This window comes from Elephas maximus, chromosome 9 (assembly GCF_024166365.1).
Source record: "Elephas maximus indicus isolate mEleMax1 chromosome 9, mEleMax1 primary haplotype, whole genome shotgun sequence".
Lineage (NCBI taxonomy): Eukaryota > Metazoa > Chordata > Mammalia > Proboscidea > Elephantidae > Elephas > Elephas maximus.
Genome location: NC_064827.1, coordinates 84,960,969 through 84,983,191, shown reverse-complemented (window position 1 = coordinate 84,983,191; position 22,223 = coordinate 84,960,969). Strand labels below are relative to the sequence as shown.

Below are 22,223 nucleotides of genomic sequence, written 5' to 3'. Positions count from 1 at the left end.
GTTTTAATACAATTTCTCTTTATTTTAGAATTGATAGATGTCACATGCACCCTGCTGCTTCTAAACCCAGACTTTACCACTGCATGGAACGTGAGGTATGTCACTCTCATCCAGGAAAAAATGAATTTTAAACAAACTCCTGAAGACATGAGTTGTTAGCTTTTTAAAAAATGAAATATAAACCATAATCCATGGCATCTTACACTTCTTTTTTCAACCCATTTTTAATAAGATCTCCTCTCTAACTCATATGTTTTGCCCCTGTTTGCATGCATGCCTATGTCCGTTCTCCATAAAGTTTCTTGCCTGAAATGTAAATTGTCATGTTGAATTACCGTATACAGTTTGATATGTGGCTTCTGTTTTTCTTCCTTTTTAGGGGGATGGGGGCACTCAGCACATTTGGTTGCATCGTGAGGCACTGGCTGGTGTATTTCAGAAGCACTGCATTGCAGTGGAAAGTGCGTAGGATGAAGATTCAGGGCCACGAGGTTGTGGGCTCAGTGTAGTCACTAACACTGACCTCTGTGGGACAAATCATTGAAGTCTCTGAGACTCAGTGTTTCGGAGGGGATCACATTTTTTTAATTTCTGAAGTTCTTTGATTCTGATTTTTGTAGCTTTTATATACAAAACACTTTATAGAAATATTAAAGTTCATACCAGGTTCATTTTTTTCATTGAAGTGTTTTCAGTTAAATAATACAATACCCAGTGCCAAATAATACAGTAGTATAGTTTTAAACAAATTGGTGGTTCCTTAGACTAACAAATTTTCTTAGAGGAAAACTGAATATAAATTATAAATAAATGAAAGTGAAGTCACCTTGAACATTCTGAATGAGTTGTTAAAATTTCCCTATAGGAAAGAACCATAAATTATAGCTCTTTGTCTTTAAAGATGATGTAGGCCATATTTCATTTAATTTTCTCTGTAGTTTAAGCAAGGTTACATTTTAAGTTAATGTTTAACAATACCTACTGAATTTTATATTTGTCGCTGATTTTTAAAAATCTTAGATAATCTTTGTTGTCTTAAAAATGGCCTTTGAATAATTAGTGATCAGATATTTATAGTAAAGAGATAAATATAAAATGAGGTGTAAAGCTTTAAAATTTTACTTAATTTTAGAATTCCTATTCTCTTTTGTGGAAAGCACCGTAATTGTTAGGGAATAGACTAATGTTTATTGAGTGTCTGCTATATGCCAGAGACCATACTACAACTTTATGTTATTTCTTCAGTCGATACAGTGCTTGGCAACATTTGTTCATTCATTCATTCATTCAAATATTAATTACTGTATGCTAGGTTCTACCCTGGTGGCGTAGTGGTTAAGAGCTATGGCTGCTAACCAAAAGGTCGGGAGTTCGAATCCACCAAGCACTCCTTGGAAACCCTGTGGGGCAGTTCTACTCTGTCCTATAGGGTCGCTGTGAATTGGAGTCAGCTCAACGGCAGTGGTTGGTGTGGTTTAGGTTCTAGGCACTGGGAGTACAGCCATGAACAAAACAAAAATCCCTGTGTTCTTTTGGAACTTTCGTTCTAGTAGGGGAAGAAAGACAATAAGGGCATAAGTAAAATATATAGTAGATCAAGTGGTAGTAAATCCTATGGAGAAAAAATGGGGAAGGCCAGAAAGAGGATGGGAAGAGTGGTATCACGGTTTTAAATATGAAACATTTGAGCAAAGACCAGCGGAATCAATCCCTGTGAATTCTGGGCTAAGATCATTCTAGGTAGAAAAAAAAAAGAACAGTAAATGGAAAAGCCCCCAGTCAAGAGCATCCTAAAGCATTCCTGGATCTTCAGGGACGGCAAGGAAGTGAGTGTAACTGGAGGAGTGTGAAAAGGGAGAGAATATTAGGAGATGAGGTCAAAAGAGTAATGGGCTGCATCTCACAGGGCTTTGTAGGTCTTTGTAGGCCACTGTGGGAACTTTGACATTTACCCTGGATGATATAGAAAGTTGTTAAACGTTTTCAAGCTGGTCCCTTAGCTGAGGAGAGACTTTATCTTACTTAGGTCTTAAAGTTTTGGCTCCTGTGTGAAAAATAGACTGTAGGGAAGCAGGGAGTGGTTAGGAAGTTAGGAGGTAGTTGCAGTAATTTAGGTGAGAGATACTGGTGGGTTGAAGTAGAGTTCAGCAGTGGAAGTGGTGAGAAGTTAGTAAGATTCGAATAAACATACAGATGATGACTTGAATGTGAGAGGAGGAGAAGAGTCAAACTTGACACCGGTTTTTGGCCTGAGCAACTAGAAGGATGGTGTTGCCGTTTACTTAAATGGGGATGTCTAGAAGAGGAACAGATTTAGGTGGGTGGAGGGGTCCTGGTTGGAGGTCAGAAGTTTAGTTTGGGATGTGTTAGGTTTGTGTCCAAGTAGTTGTATAGGAATCTGCATTTCAGGGAGGCGGTTTGGGCCAGACACATAAATTTGGGAATCATTGGCATATAGATGGTATTTAAAGCCTTGAGACTGTTTGAGATCCCCAAAGAAGTGGGTGTTAGGGAAGAGAACCAGTCCAAAGATGGAGCACTGGGGCTGTCCAGTTTTCCAGGGCTGTGCTGTCCAGCACAGAAGCCACGAGCCACATATGTCTGTTGAGCACTAGTAGTAGCCCCAGTTAGGATGTGCTGTAAGTATAAATTACACATCAGATTTTGAAGACTAAGTGCCAAAAAGAAAAACAGTAAAATATCTCATTAGTGATTATTTATATTTATTACCTACTGAAATTTTTTTGGGTATATTAAGTTAAATAAAATATATGTAAACTTGTTTTTAATGTGGCTGCTAAAAAGTTTAAAATACATATATGACTCACATTTCTTACTTGCATTGTATCTCTGTTAGACAGTACTGTTCTAGAGCCTGGGGAGATGAGGAAAAATAATCAGCAAAGAAAACCTAGGAATGTACTATAAACTTAACTGAGAGCTTTCTTAAAGGTAGGGACCATGTTACCCTCCCCCCACACACTCCCTCTTGTACCCCAGCATCTAACACTGTAGTGCTTGGCACTTAATAAATACTCAGTGTGTAGACTGGGCATTGAACATAATAAAAACAAAGTCAGTGAAAAAGAAATGAGGATAATAGGGCAGAAGGAGTACCGTTTTTATTCACATTAACACATTCCTCATTATTAGAGATATTGGAAATCCTTCAATGAAAAAAAAGACTCTTAGTAGCATAACGTGTACGTGTATATTTATTTATTCATTGTATATTCTATAAGGGAAGCTCAGTGTAGGAGTCTTAAGATCCATGAAACTTAGTTCTTTTTCATCAGTTAACTAGCACTTGACTTTAGGCAACCTTTTAGCTTCTCAGAGTTTTAGTTTTCTAATCTGTGAAAGAAAAGATTTGAACTGGGAGATTTTTCATGATTCTTTTGGAACTGGTTTTTTGTTTTTGATTATGCGTGTTTTGGTCTTCTTGTCAAGGGAAATTGCTTCATAAATCCAATTTAAGCTATGTTAATAGCAGTTAACCTTGAAAATTACTCCTGTAAAATGATTAGTAAAATTTTATGCTAGAGGAGTAAAAAAGGAAATTTTGGTTTTTTAAAAATCCATTGTGGGTATATGTTCTAGTAGATTTTTGTTTGTATTAGTAAGATTGATTTATACATGTAGTCAGTCAATTTTGAGCAAAATAAAACCAAACTTGGAAGTTAAGTGATCTAGCCCTGTGAGTCTGTTGCAAATCAGATATTCAGAACTTCTGTTTAATTGTTGATGAATTTCATCTGCAGTAACTCTGGAAAACAATGGAATAATACACCTGTAGTTCAGTTTGGGGGGTTGTCATCTTGGGGAAAAACAGGGATACGAATAAGTTTTTGAGCCAGTCTTCTGTGATTACAGTGAGTGAGGCATATAATTTTAAAATTTAGTTGGTTATAAAAAAAAAAAGGGGGACTGCTTCGTTACTTGGAAAATTGGTGAATTACTTGATGAAAAAGGTTGACTTCACAATAATGTCCATTTTTACGTTAGCCTGTGAACATAGAGTAAGCAAAATATCTTTGAGTAACTAGTTGATACCAAGCTCCAGTAATTCATGTCCTTTAGTCATACACAGCCTGTTGATTAAACTGGTAACCTTATTTTATGCAGATTTAACTATGAGCCAAGAGACCTTGAGCAAGTTACTTAACTGCTCCAGACCTAAGTTTCCTCATCTGTAAAATTGAGATAATGTTAAGGTGAACCATATAAAATTATTTTTGTAGGTCAAAAATGATTGACTCCCAGCACCTAGATCTTGGTTTTAATACCGTTCTCTAATTAAAAGAACCAGGCTTCTTGGAGAAATGGATAATTGCCAGACTGGGGCAGGAAATAAATACAAGATGAGCCTGAAGCATCTTGTAGATCCAGAATGTAAGAAAGCGTTTAAAAACAGTATGATGGGGCGGTATCAAAGGGCCACAAAAGGCAAATGGAAGAGTTTCCAGTGGCCAACAATTTGAGCAACAAAATAAATAGCTAAGTATTGCATTATACCCTGGAATCCCTGGGTGGTGCAAAGGATTAATGCCTTCAGCTGCTAACGGAAAGATTGGAGTTGAGTGTACCCAAAGGTACTTCGGAAGAAAGACCTGGGAATCCACTTCCCCCAAATCAGCCATTGACAACCCTGTGGAGCACAGTTCTACTCTGACACACACGGGGTCACCGTGAGTCAGAGCTGACTCAGTGGCAGCCATTCGTTGCCAACCCTGTTGTCTATCCCAAAACAATACAGATGGCTTTTTCTTTCCTACTTCATTTTTACCACATTTGTTTACTGACACTTGCTTCGTTCATTTTTCCTCTGTTAGCAGTGTGTCACTTAATCAAGCCTTTTAGCATGAATAGAGAAGCACGTATGCCTGAACATATGCACTTCAAATATAAGGCAGTATCCCATTTCTCCAAAGAAAAATACTTTTAGGCTGATTTCAATATATAAACTTTAAGAGATGTATAAAATAAGTAAATGCCTTCTCTGATATTTGATTTTTCAATGTACTAACATATTTTTAAAATAACATGAATATATATATTCTTCATTTCCTCACTGTCAAATTTCAAGAAAAAAATTTATTCAGATTTCTCACATAACATTGACATCAGTGACTTTGTCATCATGAGACATTTTTTGAGTTATCTAACAGTGTACCAGAGCACATCATATTTACTTCTGTTTAAGTTGTTTGAGATACAGCACTTTTTGAATCTGTGTGACTGGAAATTTTATCTCAAGCTACAGATTCCTATTTGAATACATTAGAGCAATTGATTTTTTCTCTCTAGGTTATGTGATCACTATAACTTAACCAGTTAGTTTATTTCTTATTAAAGTATCTTTAAAAGACTTGTTTACAAATATCCAACACCTACAATCGTTTGGTCCTGCCCCCAGAAATATTTTTTAAATTCATATTAAAATTTTACTTCCGTTCTACAATTCTGTCAGGTGATAACCATCTATATATACCATTGACTGAGGTTGTTTCAGGCTAAGATGTTTCCCTAAATACTACTTTGTTGTTCAAATGAATTAAGAGAGCATTTCCATAAATTGAGAAACTTTGTAAAGGCTCAATTATAAAATGACTTCCTCTTTTCTGAAGAAAATTTTTATTTTCTCCCCTTACATATGGAGATATTGGTAGACACTTGTAAATACAGCAGTGTCTTAAGTTTAGCAAATGAATAATTAAGCTTAATTCGATAAATTATCTACAGCAGCTGTTTTTAACGTAGTATGCATCCCCAGAAGGGCTTGTTAAAACACGGATGGCTGGGCCCCACCCGAGTTTCTGATTCAGCCCCAAGACTCTTGAGTTTCTGCAAGTTCTAGGTGATGCTGATGGTGCTGGTCAGGGACCCACTTTGATAACATGGCTCTACAACGTAGTTAAAGTTACATAAAGCAACCTTTACTTCCTTTTTACCTCGTAGGTATCCTGACTTACTGTCTGAACAAAATGTTACTGATTTAAGAAGAAAAAGGACCTAAGACTGCAAAAGCAATTTGCTGTTGCATCAAGTATTCTGTTAATGACATATAGGTTTCCTGTGCATTGAAGGAAAAATAGTCAATAAATCCTTCCGTTAAAGCTGCCACAAACTTCTGCATATCACCTCAGGTTATTTTCTAGAGTGAAGTTACTGACCTAAAAATGATTATGAAATGGAAATGTATCACTATTTAGTATCTTCATTAAAAAGTAAGTTATTCTCATCAAATAAAAATTTAAAGATGGTACGTTGTTGTTGGAAAGAAAATGTATTGCAGCATTTAGAAACTAAATGCATTTAAATAGATAAGCTACAAGAGCTGGACTCTGGTTCTCTTAGCACTAAACGTCTCTAAAATAATTGAGTCAGCATCCCTACCACAGGAACATTTTAAGATTAATAAAATACTGGCAATAATTTTATTATTTTTAAAAAGTATGCTGAAAATTAGGAGTGTAATCATATCAGAGCTAATTATAAAAAAGTTACCTGAGAAATTGATGGAGAGATCTTACCAAACCCGCTGCTGTCGAGTCGATTCTGACTCATAGCGACCCTATAGGGCAGGGGAGAACTGCCCCATAGAATTTCCAAGGAGCACCTGGTGGATTCAAACTGCTGACCTTTTGGTTAACAGCCGTAGCAATTAACCACTATGCCACCAGGGTTTTCGGAGAGATCTTTCATGACCTTAACTGCATTGAAGCTTTGGCTGGGTTTAAACAGTTTTAAAAATAGCAACAGCAATGAAAACCCTCACGTTTCTATTAACGTATTACTTCTGCTGCTTCTGTTTAAAAAAAGGAATGGCCTGGTATCAGGACCATGCAGGTATTTCACCTGATAATACCCCTTTTGGAAATTTATCCTAAGTGATAGTGGAAAAGAAAGAAGTCATAAGCACAAAGCTCTCCCCGCCCTCTAAAGTTCGTTTAGAGTAGCAGAAACTTGGAAGCAACCTAAATGTCTGACAATAGGGAAAAGATCATTAAATTACAGTATAGCCACTGAATGAAACCTGATCTTTAAAATGTTTATTACAAAGCGTATATAGAATGGGGACATTTTAAAGCTGTAATAAAAGCAGGATATTAAATTACATGTTAAAAATATATGCATATGGGCAAAAGAAGGGAAATTCAAAACTAAAAATCATTTTGTTAGGGTGGTGATTCTATGATTGTTTCCCTTATATCTCAGTCACACAGTGTGATGGTATATGTGTATTTTTTGTAATGATCCAGCTCATATCCAAGCCCTATTTAGGAAGCTAGAGCAATTTTTGACTGGCATTAGAGCTTTTTTTTTTTTTTTTTTTTTTAGAGCTGTCATAACACGTAGTAATGTCAGTTCATATAATTTTTGGAAGTGAGACAGGCCAGAAAACCCCTTTATCCTCTCTCAACTAGCTAAAGTTTCACTGTTGATTTAAGAGCTTCTGTTTCTGCTTATTAGTTTATTATTTCAAGATTATGAGAATACATTCTTGATTACTGTGTGTGACATTTATGAGGGTGTTATATACCATAGTGGTTTGGAGTTTGGGTTTTTTTTAATTTATTTTTAATTCTTGGAAATTCATTTCACAATGAGTGTATATTAGTAGCCATTTATAACATTTGAATACAAGGGTAGGTAATGGTTCTTTTCATTTTTCTTGTGCAGGAAAGAGCTGATCCTCTCTGGCACTTTAAATCCAATTAAGGACTTACATCTGGGAAAACTGGCCTTAACTAAGTTTCCAAAGAGTCCAGAAACGTGGATTCACAGGTGTGTCTAATTTACGTTTTTTTTTTTTTCTTTTAGTCTTCGGATCGAAACTGGCTGGAGAAATAAACACTGGAATCTGAAGCAGGGTTGAGTAGTGATTGAGAGCATGAATTCTGATGTCAGTTACCTGTGTTTAAATCTACATGCCCTCACTTGGCTAGCTCTGTGATCTTGGGAAATTGTTTAATTTCTCCAAGCCTCAGTTTCCGCACTTGTAAAGTGGGGATAACAATAATGCCTGTCTCATAGTTAGTGGTGGAGTTTGCATGACATGAAGCATGCAGAAACTGTCACAGTGCCTGGCACATATTAAATACTTAATAAGTGTTAGCTATTATTTTATTATTATTATTATTATTAGCTATCTGAGGCAGTTGTGGAGGTTGCACATAGAAATTCAACTATAATGAGCAACTTGGATTTTAAAATATATTAGAGTGTGTTCCTGAAAGATGGTGATGGTGGTTACTAACATTAACTTACAGAGGAAGAGAAGGGCAGCTGAGGTGAATAGTGTGCGGGCTGAGCTAAAGTTGCTAAGACCATAAATGCAAAAAACCCTTTTTTTGAGGTTAAAGGCCTGAGGCAGTCAGAATGCATATAAGGACTCATTCAGAATCCTGCTTGTCTGGAAGCATCTTCCTTTTGAACCCCAGGTAGCTACTCTCATTTGACTAAAATGGGACAGCTTGGCCTTGCTGGTAGTGGTCACTGGGGAGGTTCTCTGAAGAAGTCTTTTGTGTTTATAAGCCACTCTTAACTTTTCTCAAATCCTGGGCAGTTTTGGGATCTTATTTTAGTTCGGGGTATAGCTTAGCTATAATCTTGCCTTTGGCTAGCTAACATGACAAGTCAGCTCCTTCCAAACCACATAGTTGCGTTTTCCTTCCTACTGGAAGTTGGGATAATGGACCTAAGAGAGGTATATGACTATGCAGGGGGTGGGAGGGGGGACTGTTAAATATACATTCATCCATTTATTGACTTAATTTTTAATAAAACAAGCTTTTATGATTAAGTGTAATTTTCCATTTATTCAACAATGACAAAATAGCTTTCTTACTCAAGTTCCTATGTGCCTTCAGAAATTTCTAGTCTAAAAGAATGATTTCATATGAGAAAATATTTGTAAAAATTGAAGACATTAAGTAGTTAGAAACATTTTTTGTGCTTTTGATTTAAATGTGTGCTAATGCAAATCTTAAACAGACAAGGGGGAAATCTGTGGATAAAGACATTCTGAAACCTCCTTGATGGGGTAACTAATTATATTGTATTTGTTTCCTTCCAGATTCTGTGTAGTAGTATAGAAATTTTGCTTAATGAAAGCTGTCATAATGCAGTTTCTTGTTTGCAGACAAACAAATAGACTTCTGATAGAGGAGGCAGAGCTGAGGTGAGGCATGCACATGGAATTAAAGATGGCAACCACGACTCCTCTGCTAGTACTTAAAAAACCAGACATCAATTACTACCTGCCCTACCCAGGTGTACACACATAAAGACAGACTAGTCACTCCACGTTTCCTGGCCAAACTTGGAGATACCGTTTTGGAATTGATGGCATTCTTTTTTGACAAGTTTTAAAGTTTTAGGAAGATTTTCCTTTACTGTTTGTCCCTTTTTCTCCCTTATTCATGCTGCTAACTTGAATTATGCCTTTGAAAACAAAAAAAACCCATAACTCCCCTTCTCCTCACACCCCTTAAGGGAAAAAAAATTAAAAAGCCTGGGTTTATAAATAGGTATTATTTTGCATTGTCTGTGGATGGAAGTGAAATTAAACACACACACAAACAAACTGGTTGTTTTCCTCTGTGACTTATAATTTTTCCTCGTTCTCTTTCCCCGATGCCTCCTAACCAGGCGATGGGTGCTACAACAGCTGATTCAGGAAACCTCCTTGCCTTCCTTTGTGACCAAAGGAAACTTGGGAACAATTCCTGCAGAAAGAACACAGCGATTAATACAAGAGGAGATAGAGGTCTGTGGTGAAGCTGCGGGGAGATACCCAAGCAACTATAATGCCTGGTCCCATCGGATCTGGGTTTTACAACACCTGGCCAAGCTAGACGTCAAGGTGGGCTTGTTATTCAGTCTCCCTGGGCCGACTCTCTGCCTGCCCTTTAAACCTTCTGGTGGTAGTTCATCCTCAGAGGAGCTAATACAGGAAAAGAGAGGATTGTAACAGCTGATACCTCCAAAGAAACCCTGGCAATTAACAATAAAAAACAAAACTTTGCATTCCTTGCCAGTGCAGCTTTTGGTGACACTCTTAATGACAGAACATTGGTAGAACAGAGGCAGGTTTAACCAGGCAAGAAAGACTGAATTTAACTTACTTTGCCCTGAAACAAGGGATTAGTAAGCCTTATAGAACTGAAATTGTTATCTCTTGGTAGTCTTTAGTTATGTGACTTAATGTATTGAATCAGCTGGCTGCCTTTTCACAGTCTTCTCCCCTGCCCTGGGCACCAGAAGATCTCACCCGTCGTTCCCAAACTTGGCTGAGCCTGTGAATTATTGGTGAATGCTAAGTCCCGTCCCTGACCTACTAAATTGAAATGAGGACGGGATCTAGAGATCAGTATTTTTCACAGGCTCCCAGTGGTTGTTAGGATGCAAAGCCAGTTTAGAAACTGTCACAGCTAGTCCCGTCAGTTTAGAAATGAGGGGATGGAGGGCTCCAGAGAATTTTAATGGCTTAGGCTTCACCACAGTTGCACTGCCTATTATTCATCATAATGAGAACCAGGTGTCCTTGTGCACCTTCCTGTGTATGACAGCTTTTCTATTTTTTGTTTCTTATGGTACCACAGTGCCATAAGAACCTAGGGTACTCATTTAAGAAGTTTCCTAGGCTTGGGACAACGAAAAGAGGTCAAGCTAGAGGTCAGTATGTCCCAAGTGGTGCTTTCAGATTAATGGGGAAGCATTCTCCGATTTTCGCTCACCACCCTCTTCTTCCTACATCTCTTTTCCCAGTCCCTGCTCCCGTCTTTGCTTCCTAGCCAGAGATTCCTCCAGGACAAATACGAGAGTTTTTATTTCTGAGGGATTTTAAGCCAGCAATTCTGGAAGAGTAGCCTTTTTCCTCCAGTTTATGTGGCCCTGAGTTTCAGGAGGGGAAGCCACCTAGTGGAATGGAAAACTGAGGCTTGAAATTACATGGACCTGAGTTTTTGACTCCAACTCTATTAGTTATGTGCTGCAAGTAAGGCCTTAATGTTTTCATCTATAAAATGGGAGCCCTGCTACCTGCCTCAGTGGATTGTTGTGAGAATTACTTGAGTTAAGAACTCAGCTGACAACCGAAAGGTTGGCATTTCAAATCTACCAGCTGCTCCTTGGAAACCTGTGGGGCAGTTCTGCTGTGTCCTGTAGGGTCGCTATGAGTTGGAATTAACTTGATGGCAATGGGTAATGTGTATGAAGTACACCTAATAGGACTCACCAAATTTTAGTTCCTCTCCCTGCTCCCCATAGGTAGAAAGTTTAAGTAAAACTGGTACAAGTTTGCTTAATCAGCTTGGTGCAGTTTATTCAAAAAAAGTACTGAAACCTTATTCCCAGGCACTGCCCTGTACACTGGGTGTGGCACTGTGAAAACGAAGAGCTTGCTGTCAACAAATTGAAAATCTAGTCGAGGAAGCAGACACCAACAATTACAAAGCACAAACCGAGGGAAGCACAGGGTACAGAGCACAGAGAAATGGTTCTTCTTCCAGGCTGGATTGGTAGAAACAGCTGCCAGAGGGAGGTGACAATGTGTAGCCTGAGTCTCTAAAAACAAGCACAGGTTATTTGGTGGGTTGTGAGCGACAGAGAGTGCTTTAGAGCGAGCAGGTCATCTCAGCTCTGCAACTTGGTAGTGTGGGTGGGATGAGCACATGGAGGGTTGAGGATAAAGAGGAAGGCAGAGTCCATGTGAGCTGAGAGCTTTGGAAACTTTCCTGCCAGGATATGGACCTCTTCAAGTGGCATCCTCGTAAAATCGGAAATAAGAGACCAAGACTGACTGCAAGGTGAAATTCTTGGTGAATTGACACTATGTGACGTTAAAGAGGACAGCTTTAGTTAGTGGTGTGTTGACCCAGCTGCCTGGGTCCACTCCCAGGCTTCTGCGTACTGTCCCTTCGCCCTTCACTGGGGGCACTTGGCATTCTTCCTGTGTGCACCACCACTGGGGCGCAGTGTCTGTCTCGGTATTCGTAGTGAATGGTGCTGAATTTGCAAAATCCCCTTTCTGTTGTTATAAGCCACTGGGCTCAGTTCGGAGATCATGTCCTACTATGCTTCATCTGTCTAAGGAAGTAATCACGAAAGTACCAGTTATCTAATAAAAAAAAAACCTGTTGCCGTGGAGTTGATTCTGACTCATAGAGACCCTGTAGAACAGAGTAGAACTGCCCCATAGAGCATCCAGAGTAGGATAGGGGAGAAGACTCACAGTCAAGCAGAGTTTATTACTACTAGCCAATTAATAGCTGATACGGTATTCGATGGTTCCTCAAAAATTTAAATACAGCATTACTGTAGACCCAGCAATTCCACTCCTTGGTATATACCCAAAAGAGTTGAAAACAGGGATTCTAATAGATACTTGCTTACCAGTGTTCATAGCAGTGCTGTTCACAATAACCTAAAGGTAGAAACAACTCACGTGTCTTATCAGTGGATGAATGGATGAACACAATGTTGCACATACCTGTAATACAATATTGTTGTCATTAGGTGCCATCGAGTCAGTTCCAACTCATAGCCACCCTATATGCACAAGAGAACGAAACACTGCCCGGTCCTGAGCCATCCTCACAATCATTGTCCTGCTTGAGCTCATTGTTGTAGCCACTGTGTCACTCCACCTTGGTGAGGGTCTTCCTCTTTTCCGCTGACCCTGTACTGTTGCCAAGCATGATGTCCTTCTCCAGGGACTGACCCCTCCTGACAACATGTCCAAAGTATGTAAGACGCAGTCTCTCCATCCTTGCTTCTAAGGAGCATTCTGGTTGTACTTCTTCCAAGATAGATTTGTTCGTTCTTTTGGCAGTCCATGGTATATTCAGTATTCTTTGCCAGCACCACAATTCAAAGGCATCGATTCTTTTTCGGTCTTCCTTGTTCATTATCTAGCTTTCACATGCATATGATGCAATTGAAAATACCATGGCTTGGGTCAGGCGCACATTAGTCTTCAAGGTGACATTTTTGCTCTTCAGCACTTTAAAGAGGTCCTTTGGAGCAGATTTACGCAATACAGTGCATCTTTTGATTTCTTGACTGCTGCCTCCATGGCTGTTGATTGTGAATCCAAGCAAGGTTCTGTCATCTGCATAACGCAGGTTGTTAACGAGTCTTCCTCCAATCCTGATGCCCCATCCTTCTTCGTATAGTCAGCTTCTCAGATTATTTGCTCAGCATACAGATTGAATAGGTATGGTGAAAGAATACAACCCCGACACACACCTTTCCTGACTTTAAACCAATCAGTATCCCCTTGTTCTGTCTGAACAACTGCCTCTTGATTTATGTAAAGGTTCCTCATGAGCACAATTAAGTGTTCTGGAATTCCCGTTCTTTGCAGTGTTATCCATAATATGTTATGATCCACACAGTCAAATGCCTTTGTATAGTCAATAAAACACAGGTAAACATCCTTCTGGTATTCTCTGCTTTCAGCCAGGATCCATCTGACATCAGCAGTGATATCCCTGGTTCCATGTCCTCTCCTGAAACCGGCCTGAATTTCTGGCAGTTCCCCGTCAATATACTGCTGTAGCTGTTTTTGAATGATCTTTAATAAAATTTTGCTTGCATGTGATATTAATGATATTGTTCTGTACTTTCCACATCTGGTTGGATCACCTTTCCTGGGAATAGGCATAAATATGGATCTCTTCCAGTCAGCTGGCCAGGAAGCTGTCTTCCATAGTTCTTGGCATAGACGAGTGAGCACCTCCAGCGCTGCATCTGTTTATTGAAACATCCCAATTGATATTCTCTCAATTCCTGGAGCCATGTTTTTCGTCAGTGCCTTCAGAGCAGCTTGGACTTCTTCCTTCAGTACCATCGGTTCCTGATCATATGCCACCTCTTGAAATGGTTGAACATCAACTAATTCTTTTTGGTATAATGACTCTGTGTATTCCTTCCATCTTCTTTTGATGCTTCCTGCGTCGTTTAATATTTTCCCCATAGAAATCCTTCACTATTGCAACTCGAGGCTTGAATTTTTTCATCAGTTCTTCCAGCTTGAGAAATGCCGAGTGTGTTCTTCCCTTCTGGTTTTCCATCTCCAGCTCTTTGCACATGCCATCATAATACTTTGTCCTCTCGAGCCACCCTTTGAAATCTTCTGTTCAGTTTTTTTACTTCTTCAATTCTTCCTTTTGCTTTAGTTGCTTGACACTCGAGAGCAAGTTTCAGAGTCTCCTCTGACATCCATCTTGGTCTTTTCTTTCCTCTCTTTTCAGTGACCTCTTACTTTCTTCATGGATGATGTCCTTTATGTCATTCGACAACTCACCTGGTCTTCGGTCACTAGTGTTCAATGCGTCAAATCTGTTCTTGAGATAGTCTCTAAATTCACGTGGCATATATTCAAGTCATATTTTGGCTCTCATGGACTTGCTCTGATCTTCTTCAGTTTCAGCTTGAACTTGCATACGAGCAATTGATGGTCTGTTCCACAGTCGGACCCTGGCCTTGTTCTAACTGATGATATTGAGCTTTCCCATTGTCGCTTTCCACAGATGCAGCCAATTTGATTCCAGTGTGTTCCATCTGGCAAGGTCCATGTGATTAGTCGCCGTTTATGTTAGTGAAAGAAGGTATTTGCAGTGAAGAAGTCGTTGGTCTTGCAAAATTCTATCATCGATCTCCGGCATTGTTTCTGTCACCAAGGCCATATTTTCCAACTCCTGATCCTTTTCTTTGTTTCCAGCTTTCACATTCCAATCGCCAGTAATTATCAGTGCATCTTGATTGCATGTTCGATCAATTTCAGACTTCAGCCGCTGATAAAAATCTTCTATTCCTTCATCTTTGGCTCTAGTGGTTGGTGCGTAAATTTGAATAATAGGCGTATTAACTGGCTTTCCTTGTAGGTGTATGGATATTATCCTAACACTGACAGAGTTGTGCTTCAGGATAGATCTTGAAATGTTCTTTTTGACAATGAATGCAACACCATTCCTCTTCAAGTTGTCATTCCCAGCGTAGTATAGGATTGCCCACTTCAAAATGGCCAATACCAGCCCATTTCAGCTCACTAATGCCTAGATATCGATGTTTATGTGTTACATTTCACTTCTGATGATTTCCAGTTTTCCTAGATTCGTGCTTCTTACATTCCAGGTTCCGATTATTAATGGATGTTTGCAGCTGTTTCTTCTCATTTTGAGTCGTGCCACATCAGCAGATACAGTATTATTCTGCCATAAAAAAGAATGAAGTACTGATATATCCAAAAGCAGGCATGAATCTTGAAAACATGCTGAGTGAAAGAAGCCAGACACAAAAATTGTATGATCCCTTTTATATGAAGTATCCATAATAGGCAAATTCATAGAGACAGAAAGTGAATTAGTGATTGCCAGGTGCTGAGGGGAAAGGGGGATGACTCCTAATAGGTATGGGGTGATAAAAATGTTCTGAAATTAGATAGTGGTGATAGCTACGCAGCTCTGTGAATACCCTAAAAACCACTGAATTGAACACTAAATAAGTGAATTTTATGGTATATGAATCAATAAAAATGTTATTTTTTTAGGAAGCACTAGGGTAACATGGGAAAAGAAACTTCTCACATGATCTTTAACTAATGTCTTAGAAACTGCTCTGCAACTTGTTCTTTAGTTTGCCAGTGTGGATATATGCCTGTTACAGAATTAATTGGAAGGTAAATGTCATTCCTCTTCTTGGTAGGGACTGTGCTTGAAAAACTTTTTCCTAGGGGCTTTTTTTCTCACTGTATATAGGCTTCTCACTTCAATGTGGGCATTTATCCTTAAGTTCTGAAATTCTTGCACACAGTCTACGTGGTTTGAGAGAGAACTCTATCTGGAGACTGAAGAAAAATACCTAAAATTCTTAATTTTCCTTGGCTTGACCCTTCTCCCCTTTCCCCTCACATATATATCGATATCACCCTTCCCTACTTTATTTTTCCTCCTTAGCAGCAATCACTGTCTAACACAATATCAAGAAATATCTCCTAAAGGTAAATTGCCGATATTTCTCTGTTGGTCCAGCAATCATTTACAAAACGTTTACTATGGGTCAAGCACTGTGCTAGCAATGGAGATACCAAAGGAAAAAAAAAAAAAGGACATATTCTGCTTTTGAGGAGCTTTACTTTCTAATTAGGGAGATGAATTCAGCATAGAAATACCATTTATGCTTTGTGTGTGAAATAATCACTCAATACAATGTATTGAACATAAATCTGATTTTGGAAGTACCATTTTAGTAATTGCAGGTTATTGTATTATGTATATGTTACCACATTTTCTTTTTAGTAGAATTCCTCATAATCCAATTTAGGTTGGATGAGTGATTGCCAGACCTCTTTTCAGACGTATGTATAAAGCCAAACAAAAAATTAGCTTAGCCCTGGCCCAATTTTCTAACCCCTTCTCTATTAGTGATCTTGTTCTCTAATAATTTATCAGTTAACTTTGTCTCCAGAATTAATCATAGTTCTTGGCAAATTAAAACGTAATTCCATTTTTTAATTTTCTCAGGCTGATTTTAATTCAAACAAACCCCCCCCCACCAAAAAAAAAAACAAACCCACTGCCATCGAGTCGATTCTGACTGATAGCAACCCTATAGGACAGAGTAGAACAGCCCCGCAGAGTTTCTAAGGAACACCTGGCAGATTCAAACTGCGGACGTTTTGATTAGCAGCCGTAGCACTTAACCACTACGACACCAGGGTTTCCCAATTCAAACAAAGGACTTAACAATTTGGGTAAACATGTATACTTAGAGGAATTAATATGTGTGTAGGTATTAGATTATCCACATGGATTACAACTTGCAGACGTAGAAATGAGCGAAGTTCCTATTATAAGTAAGGTCAATAGTTGTTACCTCCAGCTTGTTTGGATCTTAAAATATCTGGTTTATTTAATCAAAAACCTTTCAGAATGTTTCTAAGACTTATGTTAGTTGTCTTTACAAGAGTTTGGTACTCCTTAGTTTCATATGGTAAAAGTTATTACCATAGATATCCCACTCTGTTGGGCTCAGTTGGTACTATTATGAATCTCAGAAGAAAAATAGTTCTTTGTGTTCCTTGCTCCAGTTACCAGGGATGGTTGGTAAAATTAATACACTAAGCAGTTCGTAGGCCAGTGAGTAATTTTGCTATTAATATTGATGATCCCCCTCCTCTTTTATTTTTGGATCCTGTAGTCAGTTCTTCCGCTACCCCTCTATCTCTTGAATACTTGGTTTAATAAAACGAAAGCTAGACAGCGAGATTGAAGTTTGGGTCCTTGATCTTGCTTTACCACTGATGGTGTGATTTTGAACATAATTGTCCTGAGTAGTAGTCTAATAACACTTAGACGTAGTCTCTATAGGGACTCACTTTATACATGGGAAATTAGAAAGTGTGCAGCCTCCTTAAGTCTCAGGTATACTTATTTGACATTAGTGGTACATGCCCTTCACCTCTAGCAGTTAAACTTGACTGACATGTCACAAAGCAAAATTTTGAGCGTTTTGTCTCTTTCTGGTATCCAGTTAATTCAGATGAATTACAGCAAGGTACCAGTAGACCAGTAGAGCCATTTTGGGGTCTGATTCACAGATCAGGACAGTCATTTCTGCTTCATTCCATGGCCACAGGCGGTACTCCTGCCACTGCGTGCTGGAGTAGAATGTGTACAAGACCCAGTGTATACCTGACCACTTGGGAGAAGACACAACTCAGAGCACCGTTTTTCCTTGACAGGAATCAGTAACGTCTTTAAAAATTATTTTAGTCCTAGATCTAGGGGTAGGAAAGATCTAGGGGTAGGGACTAGAAGTTAAAGATGTATTGGCCATAAAAAATAATGCAGTTGGCAAATACATGTTTGTTTTTTTTAATTGAAGATATTTGTATCATCAGTGGGAAATTTTATTGAACTCTCTGGATTTAGAGCAACTTTTGCTTGTGAAAGATTTTGTGGAAACAATTCTGTATTTGTAGCCAATTTTATACATTAAGAGATTTTAAAAAATCCAATCTGCCCTTTCATAAAGCAAGGAAAAATGTAAAATACCCAAGAATTTTTTTAGGAAGTTGTATGAAGGATCTATATGAAGAAAACTAAAAATTTTACAAGGGGACACTAAAATAAGTAAGTGAAGAGACAGATCGTGTTCCTTAATGGAAAAATAAGACTTATTGTGAAGTTACCAGGTCTTAACAAAATAATTTATAAATTCAGTTAAGTTTCCATAAAAATGCCACTTGGATTTATTTTCAACTTCAAAAATTGATTCTGAAGTTCGTTTGAAAGAATAAGTTTCAAGAATAGCGGAGAAATTTTTGAAAGAAAAATAAAGGACGGTGTATACCGTTAGATACTTAAATGTTTACAAAGATCAAGTAATTAAAACTGGTACTGGCTCAAAAATAGAGTAATGGAAGAGAATATAAAGCCCCAAAACAGATCCTAATACATAATTTATACAAATGCATTGATGAGAAATGCGGCACGTCACATAATTGAAGAATTCTTTGTTCCATTTGTTATGTTGGTAAAATATATTGACATTTTAGAATGTAACTAAATTAGGTTTTTACCTCATTATTTGCCAAATTGAGCTTGAAATGGCATTTTTTAAAAATTTACAAAGAAAAATAGGAAATCTAAAAAAAAATTACAGTGATAAGATTGAGGGAAATATATGTGGCAAAGAGAGGCCTTAATGTCTTTAATGTATAAAGATTGCTTACAAACCCATAAGAAAAATAATGAATATCGCAATTAGTATATTAAGCAAGTCATAAGAGAAGAAGATAGACAAAACAGGCAGTTCACTGAAGACAAAATATGTGAGAAATGATTAGCCTTATTGATAATTAAGGAAATATAAATTAAAATGAAATATGATTTTTCACTTATTAAATTATGAAGATTGACAAGGAACTTAAAAACCAACATTAACATGTATTTCTAGTAGGAATATAAATTATAGAGCCTTCCTGGAAGGTGTTTTGACAGCATATATCAAGAGCCTCACAGAGTTTTTCTCTTTGCCCCAGTAAGTATATTTCTAGAAATTTCTCCTAAGTGAGTAATAAGATATACACATATATTTGTATATAAGGACATTCATAAGAGTATTACTTGTACAAGAATACAAATGAAATAGGGAAGTGTATAAATTGTGATAGTCTTCAGAATGAAATACTATGCAAAAGTTAAAACTATGTTATACAGTAATAATAACATGGGAATATGTTTATAATGTAAATGGAATAAAATCAGTGTAAAAGGATATTCCAAATTTGTGTTAAAATTAAACTTTGTACATGGAATAAAGCTGAAAGATCAATCATGTGCCAGAAAGTTAGAAGTAGTTATCTGTGGCCTACAGGGTTTGTTGTTAGGTGCTGAGAGTCGGTTATGACTCGTAGCGACCAATAGGACAGAGTAGAACTGCCCCATGGATCTAGTTTCCAAGGAGCAGCTGGTGGATTTCAACTGCCTACCTTTTGGTTAGCAGCCGTAGCTCTTAACCACTGTGCCAACAGGTGGGGTTTTTTTGGCCTTTTTTATATTGTTCTGTATTTTTTGAAATTTTCCATAGTGATCACTTTGTATCACTTTTATAGTCAAAGAAAACCCTAATGTTATCTTTAAAGATTTGCACGACTGATGGGGTGTGTGTATAAGAACATACGTTTTCAATAGTCTCATTTTAAACCTGTATCCCTGTTTCATAGCCCTGTTTCTATAGTTTCCTTTTTTTTTTAATTGAACTTTAGATGAAGGTTTACAGAACAAACTAGTTTCTCATCAAACAGTACACACGTTGTTGTATGACCTTGATTAACAACCCCACGATATGTCAGCACTTTCCTTTCTCAACCCTGGGTTCCCTATTACCAGCTGTCCTGTTCCTATCTTCCAGCCCCTGTGCCAGGGCTGGTGCACCCAGTTAGTCTTGTTTTGTTCCATGGGACTGTTTAATTTTTGGCTGAAGGGTGAACCTGAGGAGTGGCCTCATTACTGAGCTGAAAGGGTGTCTGGGGGCCATACTCTCAGGGTTTCTCCAGTCTCTGTCAGGCCAGCAAGTCTGGTCTTTCTTTCTGAGTTAGAATTTTGTTCTACATTTTTCTCCATCTCTGTTTGGAACCCTCTGTTGTGATCCCTGTCACACCAGTCAGTGGTGGTAGCTGGGCACCGTCTAGTTGTACTGGACTTAGTCTGGTAGAGATTATGGTAGATGTGGTCCATTAGTCCTTTGGGCTAATCTTTCCCTTATGTATTTCTTTAGTTTTCTCTATTCTTCCTTTCTCCTTAAGGGGTGAGACCAGTAGAGTATCCTAGATGGCTGCCCACAGGCTTTTAAGACCCCAGACGCTACTCACTGAAGTAGAATGTAGAACATATTCTTTATAAACTCTGTTTCTATAGTTTTCCTGTGGTTTATTCACTCATTCTTTTTCATGTGGAAGTTGGAAAGGAGTAACACATTTAAGGTACGTTACATAGATCATTCGGTCAGTCCCTCAGCCTCTTCATTCAGCCCCTTTAAGATTGCGTAAAAGCAATTGCTGTCTTTTTTTTTTTTCAGTCATTCCTATATCTCTATACCTTCTGTTCTAGTAAGAAAATGTCCTGAAATTGCTGTTAAAAGTTTCTTCTGTGTTTTAATACGCATGTTTTACATCTTAGGGAGAAGAATACGGTAGATTTTTCTCTTAAAAAGGCTTGGACGTTTTTTAAAGGAAACTAAATGGCTTTTGTTGAAAACATTTCGTATTCTGTCCCAAAATTAAAAACTAAATTCTGATTTTTATATGTAGAAAAATCCAATAAAAATAATCTAAAGATTTTCCATGTTATATGAGTCCCTTTTAAAGCAAGTAGAATACTCTTTTAAGTCTGTATCTAGAAGCTATGCTGTGTTTTAGGCTAAAGGTTAATTCTTCAGCAGTATAATAGCGTTAAGATTGATTGTTTTTTTCCAGGTAGAAGTTCATCTGATGCAATTTTGCTCACCTCGTAATCAAGCAAATGATCTTCTTTTTTATGTCTCAGAGACTTGGTAGCTATAGCCTGTAAATTTTATGTTGCTGTGAATAAACTTGTAAGAATTTAAAGGAGAAATTTAAAACATTTCACTGATAAAACCTGACCATCCTAGTGGGAAGCAATCTTATCTGTGTCCTAGTCACTTCATTCATTAAATTGTTCATTCTTTCATCTATTCATAAAATATTTATGCCCCCATCTGATGCTGGTAGACACAAGGGCATACAAACATTCATTAAGGGTGAATAAATATCTTAAAGAACTTGTAGTGTTTAATGGGGATGAAAACTGTACAAAAAATTCTATAACAAGAACTTTGGAGGTTCAGAAGAGAGAAAGATTTCTTCTAGCCAGAGGGACTGGTGAGAAGTGCAAAGGGTATCTTGGTGTAGGAGAAGGCCTTTGACTAGAACCCTTGAAAAGCAGATAAATGAGCCAGATGACTGTGCTGTCTGTATTGTATATGCTTCACAAGTACATGTCTTTTTCCCTCAGCTGGTCTGAAAATCTAGTGGAATGTGGTAGGCCCTTGACATACCTTTCTGTCCCTCTTTTAAAAGTTTTATTTATTGAGGTAAAATTCACATACCATAAAATTAACCATTTTAAAGTAAATAATTCATTGTCATTTAGTACATTCACAGTGTTCTGTAACCACTTCCTCCATCTCGTTCCAAAAGGAAACCCTATTCCCCTTAAGGAGATGCTACCCATTCTCCATCCAACCCCTAGCAACCACTACTTTCTGTCTTTATACATTTACCTATTGTGGATATTTCATATAAGTGGAATCATATAATAATTGGCCTTTTTTGTCTGGCTTTCTTCACTTAGCATAATATCCTCAGGGTTCATCGGTGTTGTAGTATGTATCATAACTTCGTTCCTTTTTATGACTGAATAATATTTCATTATGTGACTATCCACAATTTGTTTATCCATTCATTCATCCATTGATAGATATTGGAGTTATTTCTCCGTTTTGGCTGTTGTGACTAGTACTGCTATGCACATTCATGTACGTGTATTTGTTTGAGTCTCTGTTTTCAATTCCTTTGGGTATATTCCTAGGAGCGGAATTTCTGGATCATATGGTAATTCTGCGTTTAACTTCTTAAGGAACCATCAAACTGTTTTCCACAGTGGTTGCACCCACACTTCTTCTAAGGG

The 22,223-nt window shown here is 37.9% G+C and overlaps 1 protein-coding gene across 2 annotated transcripts in view; it reads left to right on the top strand.

The window, feature by feature from the left end:
* The window catches only part of PTAR1 (protein prenyltransferase alpha subunit repeat containing 1), a 63,888-nt gene that overhangs the window by 29,419 nt on the left and 12,246 nt on the right, over positions 1–22,223 (top strand). For both annotated transcript variants that reach the window (XM_049895524.1, XM_049895525.1), the window contains 3 exons: positions 29–95; positions 7,684–7,788; positions 9,655–9,868. In XM_049895524.1, coding sequence (XP_049751481.1) covers positions 29–95; positions 7,684–7,788; positions 9,655–9,868 — 386 coding nt within the window. The remainder of the gene's footprint in view (positions 1–28; positions 96–7,683; positions 7,789–9,654; positions 9,869–22,223) is intronic.